The 16,683-nt window shown below is 37.9% G+C and overlaps 1 protein-coding gene across 1 annotated transcript in view; it reads left to right on the top strand.

Moving 5' to 3' along the window:
* The window catches only part of LOC149847701 (putative cytosolic oligopeptidase A), a 55,061-nt gene extending 46,068 nt beyond the window's left edge, over positions 1 to 8,993 (top strand). The window contains exons 16-17 of the mRNA XM_089995760.1: positions 1,772 to 1,843; positions 8,607 to 8,993. Of these exons, the coding sequence (XP_089851886.1) occupies positions 1,772 to 1,843; positions 8,607 to 8,693 (159 nt within the window). The 3' untranslated portion in view covers positions 8,694 to 8,993. The remainder of the gene's footprint in view (positions 1 to 1,771; positions 1,844 to 8,606) is intronic.
* The last annotated feature ends 7,690 nt before the right edge of the window (positions 8,994 to 16,683 follow it).

Raw genomic sequence — 16,683 nt, 5'->3', positions numbered from 1 at the left:
AGGACTTTCAAGTTGCAAGACATTTGCATGCATTGAACCTTATAGGTGAAAAATAGGACAAAACCAAACATGGATGCCCATTCTGCTGTCAGATTCTCAGTTACTGAATGATGTCTTGTCATGGTCGCTTCACCATTGACATTGGAATCATAGATAGTGTTCTTTGCACATGATTTGTGCAAAAATGTGACTTGTGCAAAAATGTGACTTATGCCCGAGCTAGTAGTGAAGTCACTATGTCTAGCCTTCCCAATGGTCTCTACAAGGATATTAGTTTATTGTTTATGCAATTTCAGGAGCGTAAAGGACTTGGCTTCAATTATTTTTGTGAACAAAATGGTAACCCACTTCACCAGGTCTTGTCTCTCATGGTATAATAGATTGGATGCTATGTGAATTGTTTCATTGTTAGCCACATAAAACCTAATAAGATCACTTGCATGTGTCTGTAGGTAGATTAGGGCAAATCTCACTTGTAGTGCCATTATTCTACTTCTACCACTGCTTTTGAACATGATTAGCTATAATTTGTGTTTAATACTTTAATTCCCAAAGATGACATAAAGAGGTTAATCTAGTATTGCTCAAAACTAGCATGCATGTATATCCCTAGCCATAACAGCTACTACTTGCTTAAAGGATTGCTTCACTAGAGGTCCTGTTCAAATACAAGTTCAATACTGTGTTGTATATGAGACTAGAGGAGCATGAATGGAGATCCTTTATTGCATAAGCTGTATCAGGCCTAGTAATGGTGCTCTAAATGAGTATCCAATTAGTCATTGGAAGCCACTGGAGTTCTTGAATGTTTTGCAGCCCTTGTCCCAAAACTATTTTGCTTTCTAAGTGTCTTTTAGGTTTACACACAAGTATGGTTTCTTCTGGAAATCAAGTGCATCTTTAAGAACTTGCTGTCCTATTAAGCAATCAACCAGTCATGGTCAGTCCATAAATCCTTTATATTGAAGATCTTGCATAAGCAGTCCTTTCATCTTTGCGCTTTCTCCTTATCATTACCCATCTAGATTGTGTCATCAACAAGTATTAGAGTATTATCATTACACTTCTCTTATACCTAAAATAAGTCACTAACCCTATAAATCGCTTTCTTGTGCTTGCACACTTCCATGGGTCTTTTTCTTGGCAGTGGTGTGCTCAAATGCATTATTGTAACTTTTAGGTAACTATCCTTGATTTTCCTGACATCGTTCTTGAACCTCCTCAGATGCATACTCATGGGTTTCACCTATTTCTGAGGGTTTTATATTTAATAAAATGATCTTGGTCTTGTTGAGGCCAGTTGTCACCTGATAGTTTGTTTACTTTGTATGTTTATGCAATTGATTGAAGTATGGTGAGCTGGAAATCACTTGTTAATACTTTTATTGCTTGGACTGGATGAATGCATTCAAGTATTATGGTCCTCGGTATAGCCAGTTTTCCAGTTTAGCCACATTACCATGGGGAATGCTGATGCATTGAGTTCCTGAATGTTTGTGGTAAACAACTACAGATGCTTGAAGGGCATTGAAAAAACAAATCATCTTTATGCCTTATATTTATGTGGTTTAATCCATGCTTAGTTTGTAACTTGTAAGTTATCTGGGTGCTGTATGCTTCACATGCTATGGTGGAAAATTTATAATTTATTCTTTTAAAAGATTGATGTGCCCTTAGCTGGGAGCTGAACCTGTTTTCTGTTTGAAACTATTATTGCTTAACTGTCGACTTGATCAGGTTTCTGATTAGCAAGATATTTTTCATGTATCAGGCTGTCAAAGAAACTGGTCACAGGTTCAGAGAAACTATACTTGCTCTTGGAGGTGGAAGGCCGCCTCTTCAAGTAAGTAAACAACAGAAACTATGCAGCATCATAACTTTTTTAGTCAAATTTTGCTCTTCTGGATGAATTGGTATCCATACTTTTGATTCATCTCATGTTTATTCTTTTCTCTAAAGAGAAAAAATGCTTTCGCTTCGCAATGCCTTCATGCTGTTAATGGTGGTGCCATAAAGTTCCTATCAGAATAATGCCTTTGGTATTTCTAGTCGAGCACTGATTCCCATTCATTGCTCATCACCTTGTTTACCAGGTGCTGTGTATTCTTCGAGTGATGATATGATCTCTTGGTTCAAGATTGTGGTGAAATGTAATGTTTTTAAGAATATTAGAGGAATGTTCTCTATTGTCAAAATTAGGGGTGGGCATCGGGCTAGGTAGCCAGCAGGCGGGGTTTGGGCCTATAAATTAGGCCCAACCTCGGCCCAAACCGGGCCGGCTTGACCTATATATATATATATATATATATATATATATATATATATATATATATATATATATATATATATATATATATATATATATATATATATATATACATATATTATATAATAGGCCTGGCCCAATTAGTGGGCTGGGGTTTTCCCAACAGGCAGGCCCAATGCCCACCCCTGGTCCAAATTCACGTTGTTCATGCTCAAACATAGATGCTAGATATCTTTTTGTCTTACATGTTCACTGGAATTAATGCTAGCTTGTTGCCAATCAGTGAGAACTATCAATAACAATATAAAGAAGTAGCGTTGTGGCATTTATTTTCATAATAGCATTAGTTCTCACACCAAATTTTTTGCTGCTTATTTTGATGTTTGGAACAATGACACATCTTGGCTCAGTGTTATTTCTGTTGTAAAGGGAATGGTTTTGTTAGGTATGCTTCAACCTATCTGGTTTTGCTTAGCATTATATAGTTGGATTTCCCTTTTATCATGTAGCCTCTGCTTCTACGATGCCTTTTTCTCTTTTCATTATCTTTTGCATCATTTACAGGGAAAATATTTGTATATTCATGCTTTATCAACTAAATTCAGTTGAAGATTTGTTAAAATATGATGTGTATACATATATATATATCTATATATATAGATTACGACACATACACATATATATTATCATATATATGTCTATGTGTCTATCTACATATATAAATATATATATTTATTTTGTAAATACCCGATAGGGGTATTTCTGTCATTTCACGTATACACGCATATTCTAGATATGCTTTCTCCTTCTTTTTCCCTTTATTCTTTTTTCTTTTTTACCTTTTTTTGTTTTTCCTTTTTTATTGTTGGAGAGGGGCCCACATAGAGTCGTTGGACCCCTCCAACGGTCATAAATATGACCGTTGGAGGGGGCTCCAACGACTCTATGGGAGCCCCTCCTTGGGTCCCTTGCTGTGTATAAATAAGGGGCATGACCCCATGTATTCTTCAAGCTTCTTATGAAGCATTTTATGAGTGAAATATATTTTTTTACCTCTTTGTGTGTTTGACCATTTTTTGTGGTTTATTTTGCCCATTTGTGGCCTCTTGTGTATGTGCGTGCTTCCGTGCTTTCTTTTGGAGATTTCATCTCTCTCATTTGGCACTTCATTACATGGTATCAAAGCCTTGGTTGAAGAAGGCTTCATCGGATTCTCTCTTGACAAGTAATATCTCTCCTCTCTCTTGTCTCAATACTCTTTTTCTATAAATGGCCAACAAAGATGCAAAAATCGATCTCTCATTCAAATTGGATGGGACCAATTACCGCATGTGGGCGGCCGCTATGGAAAATAATCTCAAAGGTAAAAAACTTTGGGGTTACGTATGTGAAACCATTCCGGAACCACAATTGAAGCTAACCAAGTTTGTAGGAAACAAAGAAAGAGCATTGAATGAAGAAGAAAAAGAAAAAGCTATTCTTGATTACTCTTCAAAAATAGAAGATTGGAAAAGTGAGCATGCTAAAATTTTAGCATGGTTCATGAATAATGTCAAATTGAAGATTTGTGCAAATCTTGCAAAATTCAAGAAAGCTAATGAAGCTTGGTTTTTTATGAAAGGAATGTACACCCAAAGAGACCTTGCTAGGCACTTTTTTCTACAAGAGAAGGTAAGAGCTACCAAGCAAGGTGATATGAGTATTAGAGACTACTATAGTGCTCTATCCTCTTTATGGGATGATCTTGTTCTTCTCGAACTGCAATGGGAAGGAAGTGCTATTGCCATGAGACAAGAGCAAATGGAAAAAAAAAGGTTCTTTCAATTTATTCATGGGCTTCGTCCCGAATTTGAGCAACTTAGAGGATCTCTTCTTCATAGGGCCTCTACTCCTCTAAGTGACATTTTGGCTGACTTATGTCAAGAAGAAACCCGTTTGGCCTTAAAAAAAGATGTTGATGAAGTAGATGCCGTGTCTAGACCCGGCAACAATGTTAGATCATATAAACCACCACATTTTTGGAAGAATAATGGTGGTGGAAGAAGAAAAATCATTTGTCATAATTGTAATGAACCGGGTCATATTCGTCCGGATTGCCCTAAATTCAAAAAGAAGGTGGCTTCCGTGGGGGAAACTCCTCCAAACATCAATGTAGATTCAAAGAAGGATGCTGACATAAAGGAGTCCATCGCTCATCTAACCGAAACTCTTCAACAATTTATAAAGATGAACTCCTCTACATCATCCTCTTCACCTTCCACTTTCGGTGCCGCCATCTCCTCCTTTCCAGGTATGACTTCTTGGATTCTTGACTCGGGTGCCTCTTTCCATATGACTCCAAATGCATCACTTTTGTCAAAACCAAGTCTCAATAAATTTAAATCATATGTATCCACCGCCGATGGAACATCCTTGAATGTTGAAGGCATTGGAGATCTTGAGAAAACTTATGACGAAAACAAAGATTTTTTTTCTTCAAAAAATCTGAATTATTCCAAAACTTAATCTAAATCTTTTTTCCGTTTCTCAAATTACCGATTTTGAGTGTAATGTCTCTTTTTCACCAACCTATTGCTATGTGCAGGATCTCTGGTCCGAGAAGCGGATTGGGCAAGACCATAGAAGAGGGGACCTTTACTATATGGATTTTTTGTCTTTGCCATCCAAATCATTTTGTAATCATGTTCAATCTAAAAATATTGCGACTTGGCATAAGAGACTTGGACACCCTAGTATTTCCAAGTTGTACCTTTTTCCGTTTTTGAAAAATTTTTGTAATACAAATACATTTACATGCAATGATTGTATTCTTGGGAAAATTCACTCTCTTCCATATTCACATAGTAATTTCGTGTCAAAATGACCTTTTGAACTTTTGCATTCCGATGTACGGGGACCGGCACCCGTTATGTCCAAAGGGGGCTATTCTTACTATGTTTCTTTTATTGATGACTTTACTAGATACACATGGGTTTACATTATTAAGAATATATCCGATGTCTTCACTAATTTTAAAGAATTTCACGTTCTTGTTCAAAATCAATTTCAACACAATATAGCCATATTTAGATCTGACTCAGGAGGTGAGTACATGTCTAAAGATTTTCAAAATTATTTTAAAACAAATGGAATTTTGCACCAACGATCTTGTCCTAAAACTCCGCAACAAAATGGTATTGCGGAAAGGAAACATAGACATTTAATTGAAACCACAAGAACTCTTCTTGTGTCTAAAAATCTTCCTAAAAACTTTTGGGCCGAAGCTCTTCTTACCGCAATATATCTTATAAATCGTATGCCCTCTTCTTTAAAAAATGTTTCACCTTTTAAAAAATTATTTAAAATTACTCCAGATTTTAATAGACTAAGAATCTTTGGATGCAAATGTTTTGTACTTAGTCAAAGACAAGATAAATTGTCACCTAAAGCTCTTGAATGTGTGTTCATTGGCTATGGTGAGAATAAAAAAGGCTATAGATGCTATAATATTCGAAACAACAAACTGTATGTGTCGAGAAATGTAAACTTTATTGAAGAACAAAATGGTTTCGATATCCACACATCTAGGGAAGACATCGATTATTCTTTTCTTTTTGACTTAGCTTCTAGAATTGAGTCCCCTGAGGCAATTATTTGTGATACTACTTGTGATGGCATCTTACATTATAATGATATTCCACAACATAATAATGTTTCCCAAACTGAAAACCTTAATGATATAAATGTATATACCTGGCGGTTAGGAAATGAACATCAACCTGCTATTGATAGATACTCTCAAGACTTCTCTTTAGAAGAATCTATTGACAACAATCCACCTAGGAGATCTTCTCGTACTAGTAGGCTACCACAAAAATTTGTGTCTTATGAATCCTTTTCTCCGAATTATAAGACTTGTCTCGTGTTAATACATTCGTATCATGAGCTTACCTCATTCAAGTAAGCTAAAGATCATCCACATTGGATTGAAGCTATGAAAATCAAATTAGAAGCTCTTAATAAAGCCCAAACTTGGAGCATTATTCCTCAACCTTTAGGAAAAAAGGCTATTGGGTGTAGATGGGTATATAAAGTCAAAACCAAATGTGATAGGTCTCTAGAAAGATACAAAGCTCGCTTGGTTGCAAAAGGCTGCGCCCAAGAATATGGGATTGATTATGAAGAAACCTTTGCTCCTGTAGCCAGAATGACTAGTGTACGAACCTTAATTGCTTTAGTCTCCATCAAGCAATGACCGATATATCAACTTGATGTTAAAAATGCGTTCCTAAATGGAACTCTGTGTGAAGAAGTTCTTATGGACCCTCCGCCGGGTCTTGAAATTGAGAAAGGAAATATTCTAAAATTGAACAAAGCTCTGTATGGTCTTAAACAAGCACCAAAAGCTTGGTATGATCTTTTTAGCAAAGTAGTTCTTGATAATGGTTTTTCCTCATGTTACACAGATACTGCTTTGTTTGTTAAATCTTCTAATGAATACATAACAATTTTGTTGCTATATGTTGACGACATGATTATCACAAGTAATGATAAGAAAGGTATTGACCTTATTAAAAATATTCTTAAGAAAAATTTTGATATGTCTGACCTGGGTTTTCTAAGGTATTTCTTAGGAATTGAAGTTGCATACTCCCCCAAGGGGTATGTCCTATCTCAGATGAAGCTTGCCTCTGACATTATTGCTAGGTCTGGGCTGACAGATGACAAAAGAGTGGAGACTCCAGAAGTGATCAATGCCAAGATGAGAGCCAGTGATGACACTCCTTTAGCAGACCCCACGCCTCACCGTCAATTGATTGGATCTCTAACATATTTATCTATCACCAGGCCTGACATTTCACATGCAGTTCATAGTGCAAGCCAATTTCAGACTGCTGCTTCTACTATTCACATGGCAGCAGTAATGCGGATTATCAGATACTTAAAAAATTTCATAACTAAGGGAGTATTCTTATCCTCTTCTTCACCTCTTACTTTACTTGCGTATACTGACTCCGATTGGGGGGGTAACCCCGATGATCGTATTTTTACCACAGGTTATTGTGTGTTTCTTGGTGAGTCACTTATCTCCTGGAGGTGTAAGAAGCACCATAAAGTCTCTCTCTCGTCTACTGAAGCAGAATATCGAGCGATGACCACTACCACAACTGAGATTGTATGGTTAAGAAGCTTACTTAAAGATATGGGTGTCTCATTCTCAACTCTATCAAAGCTGTGTTGCGACAACAAGAGCTCTATCTATATTGCTAGCAATCACACCTTTCATGAACGAACAAAGCACATTGAGATGGACTGTCATTATGTTCGTGATGAGTTCTTACGGGGCACCATTCAACTCCCATATGTTCCTACCGAATATCAGTTGGCGGACTTCTTCACCAAAGCTTTGCCATCGCCTCGCTTCTACTTCCTCCTTAGCAAACTCTCGGTGATTTCACCGTGTGTTTGAGGGGGGGTGTTAAAATATGGTGTGTGTGTATATATATATATATGTCTATGTGTCTATCTACATATATAAATATATATATTTATTTTGTAAATGCCCGATAGGGGTATTTCTGTCATTTCACATGTACACGCATATTCTAGATATGCTTTCTCCTTCTTTTTCCCTTTATTCTTTTTTACCTTTTTTTGTTTTTCCTTTTTTATTGTTGGAGAGGGGTCCACATAGAGTCGTTGGACCCCTCCAACGGTCATAAATATGACCGTTGGAGGGGCTCCAACGACTCTATGGGAGCCCCTCCTTGGGTCCCTTGCTGTGTATAAATAAGGGGCATGACCCCATGTATTCTTCAAGCTTCTTATGAAGCATTTTATGAGTGAAATATATTTTTTTACCTCTTTGTGTGTTTGACCACTTTTTGTGGTTTATTTTGCCCATTTGTGGCCTCTTGTGTATGTGCGTGCTTCCGTGCTTTCTCTTGGAGATTTCATCTCTCTCATTTGGCACTTCATTACAAGATTATGTCTAGGAACAACAATGATGTGGAGCTAGATTAGTATTCAAAAGGGTTGGGGGGGGGGAGGGGGGGGGGGGAATGAAATGGGTGGTATGCACCTGTGATTTAAATGAATCTACTCCATGGAATTTTTACATGGTCCATGCAGATGGACCATTCAGTTATGTATCACTGCATCACTGCTGACAGCCATATCTCTGTTATTGGCATGCAAAAGTCATTTCCTTACATGGTGAACTATTGACTTTGTTATGGGTTGTCTAAATTCTCAAGCCTTTATCTACAATTTCTTAACTGTCTAAATTTATTTCCTTTTTTATGTCATATTTCTATTTAATTGATTATTGAATTTTACATATTGGGTGTCTGCACTTCAGGTTTTTGTGGACTTTCGTGGGCGGGAGCCATCTCCAGATGCCTTGCTGAGACACAATGGCCTTTTACCTATGTCTGCGTCTGCATAATCTCTTGATTGTGAATTTTGTGCTTCGATCAATGCTTTTTAGTCATGTCATTTTACTCTTTTCCCCTCTTTTTCTGGGTTTTTGTTTTTGATCTTTTTTGGGGAAGGTGAAGGGGGTTAAGGCAAATTATCTATAAAATGGGAAGAGAACATTTAATCAGCTCACTGTTGCATTTCTTGTTATAGTGCAGGTTGTCCTTAACAGACTTTGGATTTGATTTATAGGAATATGAGATGTTTGGAACTTTCAATACATGAAGGATGCCAAATCAATCATTATATATGCACCTCTTTTAGAAAACATGCAGCATTTAATTATTATATTCTTTTGCAGAACGGCTTTTTTGAGAAAGAAGTTTTTTTTTGAGAAAAGTTTCGGAGATTTTTTGTTGGTTTTGTATTCACAAATATTTTGTATTTGCAAATATTCATAACATAATTTACTGCCCCCATTTGACATGATGTGGAGCTCTGTTTTCTTTCCACGAAGGACGGAAAACCACCCTTGGGATCAGAGACCTAGTCGCATTGGCTAAGCCTGCCGTATTTGCAGTTGCTTTCCCGATGGTGTAAACCCGTGGTGCACCTCTTGTTTACCCTAGAGAATCGCTCGGCTTCGGCTAAGCAAGGGCTGCTTATCCTTTGCTCTCATTAATGCAATAGGTTTGACACTTATGGGAATAGAACCCTGACCACCCGTCTAGTGGCCAAGTTCCCTTCTGCTGCACCAAACCCCTTGGGGCAATTGACACGCTCTGTTGAGAAACATGGAATGACTGAAAAGCATTAAACTTTGTGTATTTTGGAATATTGATCACAAAACAAAAGACTAGGTTAAACCCATTGTTTTGCGACTCCCGAGGGGGCAAGGGTAAGCCCACAGTTTTAAGCATGCCAAGTATGGCTCACAATGAGCTTGTTTATTGTTTTGATGGGCGAAATTCATTTTTAAGATGAACGACATCCAAGGCACCTCTGACGGTGTTACCATAGTTGCATTAGTACTCGATGCACCCTAGTATATCCCGTATCAGGCATACCAGTACTAGATACCAGTATGAAACTCCTCTTTGAAACTAATAACCAAAGAAACAAATGTTTAAAATACTCGTCTCAATTACATCAAAAATGTTTTCCATCTTACGTAGGAACACATTTTTATTACATTATAAATGAGCATTAAGTTCATTTCTATTAGCATTTTTGCATAAAAACAACAATTTTATTCTATAGACACTATTTTTATGAAGAGATAAATAACTATTCTATAATATTGATTGATTTACATATTATGTTTAACCATTTTAATTTATAGGTATTAATGTATATTAGAAACAACATTTTTTTGGGACCGTTTACTGCATACCCGTACCCGTTTTTGGCAACTATGGATGTTACGTAACAGGTGCCTCTGACGTGATCCTCTCTCGACCAAAAACTGGCAATTTACAGTCTTCTTGTAGAAGGATGTGGGCAAGTCAGAAAGCATTTAACCACTCTTTGCTTCCAAACACTGGAGACAACAGTGGAATGGTGAAAATGAGATTGCTTCCTGCGAGAAAGCCTTAAGAACCCCTGTGGAAGTGAGAATTGTTTTCCAAGGGAGGAATGGTGAAAATTTTCACAGGCAAAATTCTCACATGAAATTTTTTTGGTCATTTTGCATGAGGAAGCAAATCACATGTTTGCAGCTCTAATGCAAAAGGTTGCGATCTGAGAAAAAGTGCTCATTTCTACATCTACATGTTTCATTATGAACTCTAGTAGGCCAGATGATGAACTACCATGGGCCGACATATATGCGTGTCCATTGTTTTGAAGCATTGCTTGTGGTGACTGACTGACTATTTGACTGTTTTACAGCGAACAAAAATAAAACACAAATTAAAAGGCCATGGCCATTACTTGGTCAAATTTTCTGGATAAAATTCAAATAAGAAAAGGGATCTGGATTAAAAAAATTGCCTTTGAATGTGTATTTTTTGTTTCTTATTATTTCCATGTAGGTGAAAAAGGAAAAAGGCTTCGTCGGGTCCTTTTAAAATACTAGGTTATAACGATGACATAAATATTGCCGTTATAGAGAAAGAGAAAAGGTATAATGGTGACCTTTTTTATCTCGTTGTAATATATCAATAGCGGTGATATTATATGCCCGTTAAATATTGCCATAAAAAAGTAATAACAATAATTAATGGCCATATAATATTGCCGTTATAAACTTACTTATAACTACGATATCTAAAATCGTTGTTATTAGTGTGTTTATAATAGTCACATGTTTAACGGCCATATAATGTCACCATTATAGACATACCTATAACAGTGATATATAAAGGCGTTGTTATAAACATGTCTTTAACGGTGACATTTGTTCAAGGCCAAGGTATTCATGGAGATATCTAAAGTGGCCGTTATATATAAGTCAATAACAGCAACAACTACGCCTTCATCCCAAAACAATTGGGGTTGGCGATATTAACCAACAAAGAAAATCATTTTGGGTCTTCCACATGAATCTTTCTCCTCCAATCATTTCTATCCAATGCCATGTCCTCGGTGAGATTCAAAGCATTCATATCATTTCCTATCATCTTCATCCAAGTCTTCCTAGACCTACCCCGACCTCTTTTAACTAATATATATTCTCATTTCTCCATCCTTCTAACTGGAGCATCATTAGGCCTTCGCCGAATATGTCCAAACCACCACAAACGATTCTCTCTCATCTTATCTTCAATGGGTGCAACGCCTACCTTCTTACGTATCTCCTTGTTCTGAATCTTATCTTTTATTGTATTTCCACATATCCATCTAAGCATACACATCTCAGCTATACTCATTTTTTGAATATGATGTCTCTGGGCAGCCCAACATTCTGTACCATATAGTAAAGCGGGCCTAATAGTCGTCCTATAAAACTTTCCCTTCAACCGCAATGGCATTTTACGATCGCATAACACTCCAGTTGCACTTTTCCATTTCATCCACCCAACCTTTATCCTATGATTTACATCTCCATCAATTTCTCCATAATTTTGAATGATAGATCCCAAATATTTGAAACAATCATCCACCGGTATTTCTTGCTCACCAAGATTCACTACACTCCCATCACTATTTCGTTGCTTACTAAACCGACATTCCATATATTCTGTCTTACTCTTACTCAATTTAAAACCTCTTGTTTCCAATGTCTGTCTCTATAATTCTAACTTAGCATTAACTCCAACTCTAGACTCATCAATCAAAACAATATCATCAGCAAACAACATACACCACGACACATTTTCTTGAATTGATCTCGTAAGCTCATCCATCACTATAGCAAATAGGAAAGGGCTTAAAATAGATCCTTGATGTAACCCAACCGTTATAGGAAAAATGGTTGTCACCCCTCCACAAGTGCGGACATTGGTTATTACTCCTTCATACATATCCTTAATTATACTAATGTACTTGAAAGAAACACCTTTCTTCATCATTGTCCACCAGAGAACGTCCCTAGGTATTCTAACGTATGCCTTCTCCAAATCAATAAAAACCATATGCAAATCTTTGTTCCTCTCTCTATTTCTCTCAATAAGTTGTCTAAGAAGATGTATAGCTTTCATAGTTGAGCTTTCAGGCATAAAACCAAATTGATTCTCCGATATCATGACAACCTTCCTCAACCTAGACTCAATCACCCTCTCCCAAAGTTTCATAGTATGACTCATGAGTTTTATACCACGATAGTTTGTGCAATCTTGTATATCACCCTTATTCTTATATAGAGGCACCAAAGTACTCTTCCTTTACTCATTAGGCATCTTATTTGTCCGCCAAATCTTGTTAAAAAGATTTGTCAACCATTATAAACCTTTCTCTCTCAAGCATTTCCAAGCCTCGATAGGTATACCATCTGGGCCAACTGCCCTCCTTAATTTCATTTTCTTCAAAGCCTCTGCAATTTCTTTCTTTTGAATCTTGCGCATGAAGTCACGATTCATCTCATGAAAAGGAATTGACAAATCTCCAAGATCCTGAGCATGACTTCCATTAAATAGCTTATCAAAATAATCTTTCCATCTCTCCTTAATCTCCTCATCTTTGACTAAAATCATTTGTGTTTCATCTTTGATACATCTAACCATACCCAGATCCCTTGATTTCCTATCTCTCATCTTTGCAAGCCTATAAATATCCTTCTCGCCCTCTTTGGTATCCAACTTGTCATAAACCTCCTTATATACCTTATTCCTCGCGTTTCGAACTACTTTTTTAGCTTCCTTCTTTGCTATCATATACTTCTCCAAATTCTCATTATCACGACTCTTACTTAAATTTCTATAACACTCTCTTTTAACCTTAATAGCTAATTTGACATCCTCATTCCACCATGATGTATCCTTACCTAACAGTGCACCACCTTTCTCATGTCACCCGCTATCTTATTCCACATTGATTCTGCATCCTCCTCGAGACAGCAATTAGCTTGCTTAACTACCTGCTCTACAAACATTCTTTGTTTAGATCCTTTTAGTGCCCACCACTTAATTCTAGGATCTATCCTATGTCTATCCCTTTTGCGACATTGTCTAATTCTAAGATCTAAAATTAAGACTCTATGTTGTGTAGCTACACTTTCAACCGATATAACCTTACAATCGATGCAATAACTCCTATCTCTCTTTCTAAGTAGAAAAAAATCTATTTGACTCGTATTAACCCCACTTTTAAATGTTACTAGGTGAGACTCCCTCTTCCTAAACCAAGTGTTTTTTAAGATCATATCATAGGACAAACCAAAATCTAAAATGCTTTCTCCTATACCATAGCCTCCATGGATACTCTCAAATCCATCCGTACTAATGCCTACATGTCCATTAAGGTCACCACCGATGAAAAGCTTTTCTCTATAAGATATCCCTTGTACTACTCCATCTAAATCTTCCCAAAATTGACGCTTAATGAAATCATTTAAACCTACTTGAGGTGCATAAACACTAACAATATTAATAATATCCGTACCTAATACTAATTTAATAAGTAAAATCTTGTCACCCTTCCTACGGACCTCAACTACATTATCTATAAACTCATGACTCATAACAATCCCTACTCCATTCCTATATCTATTTATTCCTGTATACCAAATCTTATATCCCCAAGGTTCTATCACTTTTGCCTTCTCACCTACCCATTTGGTCTCTTGTAGACATAAAATATTAATCTTTCTCCTACACATAACATCTACTAACTCTACCAACTTACCAGTTAAAGACCCTATGTTCTAAGTGGCTAACATAATTTTATGGTTTTGGACTAACTTCTTTACCCCCACTTGTCCAACAAAGTGAGAGAACCTTTGCTTATTTGACACCACACCTGGGCGCCGGTGTGACGCGTCGCTTTTGGGCGACGACCTAGCAACCCTTGCCCATTTAGCACTGCCTCCGGGCCTATAAAGTACAACGCGTCGCTTAGTAGGGATCTTCCAAACAAAATTCTCATATTGGTTCATATTCATAGGATGTGACTAAGTTTTTATGTTGACTGTCACTGGCCTACCACAACCCTCGTCCTTTATCCAGGCTTGGGACCGGCAGTGTATAACTAAACAGTTATACACAAGTGGAGTTATATATGTCAATAGCGACAAAATTTTTTTTTATCGTCCGCTATTGACCCTCATCCTTGTAGTGTCTCTCTCTCTATGTATCTCATCATATTGTAAATTTGTTTGGATAGTCCCAATTAAGGATGGTAAACTAACTGAGCAGCTCAGTTCGTATCGAGTACCTTAAACGAGCTGAACCTAAACACAAGGTGTTCGGCTCAGCTCAGCTTGGGAGAGCCGTTGCGCGTATATATATATATATATATATATATATATATATATATATATATATATAGAGAGAGAGAGAGAGAGAGAGAGAGAGAGAGAGAGAGAGATGAATGAAAAATATATACATAAACATGAACTATTAAGGGTAATAGGTAAAAATACATTTATTTCATGTATAAAAATTATATGAAATGTTTTTACACGAGCCCGCTTGTGTTCAGCTTGATTTATCTGTTTGTCATGGAATGTTAGACCTATCAACAATGCTGAAGGATTGCTTGGATGTTGGTACGCTGCATTACGTAGAGACCAGAAGGTTCATATAGGGCATCCCGATTCTAGTCATGCACGAACTGCGACTTTAGGAAAACGATGAGTTTTTCCTTCTTCTACGTAGACCCAAAGGTAGAGTCTAATCAGCAGGATTCAAAAGCTGATTGGGGAAGATAAAAACAAACGTGCGGATTTGGAACTGCAGGACGTGAGGTCAATAAGGTTTTTAATGGCCGAAAAGTACCTTGATCGTGTGTCCTGGTGCGCGACTGGGCCTGCAAAAGATGCATATATGCGAACTTCAAACTGCATAGAGTTGTTTGCTGAAAGATCCATAAGCACGAACGAACCAAACTTAATGCTGTGCAAATTCAAGGCTTCGGATCAAAAGGAAGAAATAAAAAAAAACAAAGGTATGCAGGTGTGACTCAAGTAGGCAAGAAAATACACCATGACAAACAGATAAAATCAAAACGAAATTAATTTGTGTGGGTTCTATCCCGATTTGGGGGAGGAAATATCAAGAATAGTCTCTATGCAAGCAGCGGACGGAAGAAGGTGCTGGGAAAGCAGGATGGCGGTTCGGCCATCAACAGGGGACGAAAGCGTGGGAACGTCAATCAGCTTATTTTCTCCGGCAGCCTTGACGGTCGGAAAAATTTTCCCGGCCTGCTTCCTTGCCAATTATCTCAGGTGTGGGGAACGAGGGCGCATTAACTCGGGTGCCCAGGAAATCGTTGGAAGTGGTACATCCAACGGGGTGTGGAAAGATCAGGGTTCACACGAGGGCACTCATCATCACACTCACCGTCTAACAATCTAATAGCTGACTACGATCACGCGAGCCCCAAATCTCATGTTTGGTTGAGCATGAGATTTTGTTGGGGTCGTCGCATGAGATTCACTCTCTCATTCAAATGAATCTCATTTGATCGAACCAAACATGCCCTAGGTGTACTTCCAGGTAGATACGTGGGGAGACCTCAGTTTTGTTCTAGTGAACTTGGTGAGAAAGGCAGTTTTTCTTTAATTTTTTTTCGGGCTTCGCTTGTGTGGCAGGAGTAGTTAGTGCACGTCACCTTGTATTGGGATGTTGCAAGTTCGAATCCCGTAGGGGTCTGGCTAACGCTAACTTTCTATGTAAAAAAAAGACGAAAAAAAACATTTAGAAAGAGGAGTCCTTGATGAGATTTGGGTCACTTGTAAAGGAAACCTAGAGTGAAGTCACCGATACCTACTTTTGTTTTTGTAACGATGGGACAAAAAACCCATATCATCCACATGGCACACTTTGAGAACTTGGCCTTGATAGTTGGGTGGATTTGGGTTTGCTCTTGATAGTGAATGATAATTCCAGCCCCTCGGAACATCATATTCGCATCAGATTCAGAAGTTCGGGGCTAAATTACTTTGAATGAAGTGTTGAAGCGTATACGAATCAGTTTGGGAAGCCATGCGAGGAAGAATATTATTTTTGAGAAAATCCAAAATCAACTCATCTCCGATTGGAAGATCAACACCCCCATGCCGGTGTATAGGGATGTGTGGCGTTAGGATAGGGATGGCAGTGGACTTGGGGAAAACAGGCCCTGGTCCCACCTTGCCCCGTTTGGACCGGGGATGGACTTACGCTTTTCCCCGCCCTGCTCTGTCCTCGATTCCCATTAGTAAAATGCTAACATAGTCTTTAGGGATAGCAGCAGACCCAGAGAAAACGAAGCCCTGCCCCACCTCACCCCGTTGGGACCGGGGATGGAAGACATGAAACGGAGATGAAGGGGATGGAGGTTAAAATCAAAACCCATGCGAAAATGAAGGCGGGAATGGAGGTTAAAATCAAAACCCATGCGAAAATGAAGGCGGGGATGGAGGGCAGAATTTTGAGATG

This window comes from Nuphar pumila, chromosome 1 (assembly GCF_984573655.1).
Source record: "Nuphar pumila chromosome 1, dmNupPumi1.hap1.1, whole genome shotgun sequence".
Classification (NCBI taxonomy): Eukaryota; Viridiplantae; Streptophyta; class Magnoliopsida; order Nymphaeales; family Nymphaeaceae; genus Nuphar; species Nuphar pumila.
Note: the sequence above shows the minus strand (reverse complement) of the source record. Positions and strands in the feature narration are given on the sequence as shown.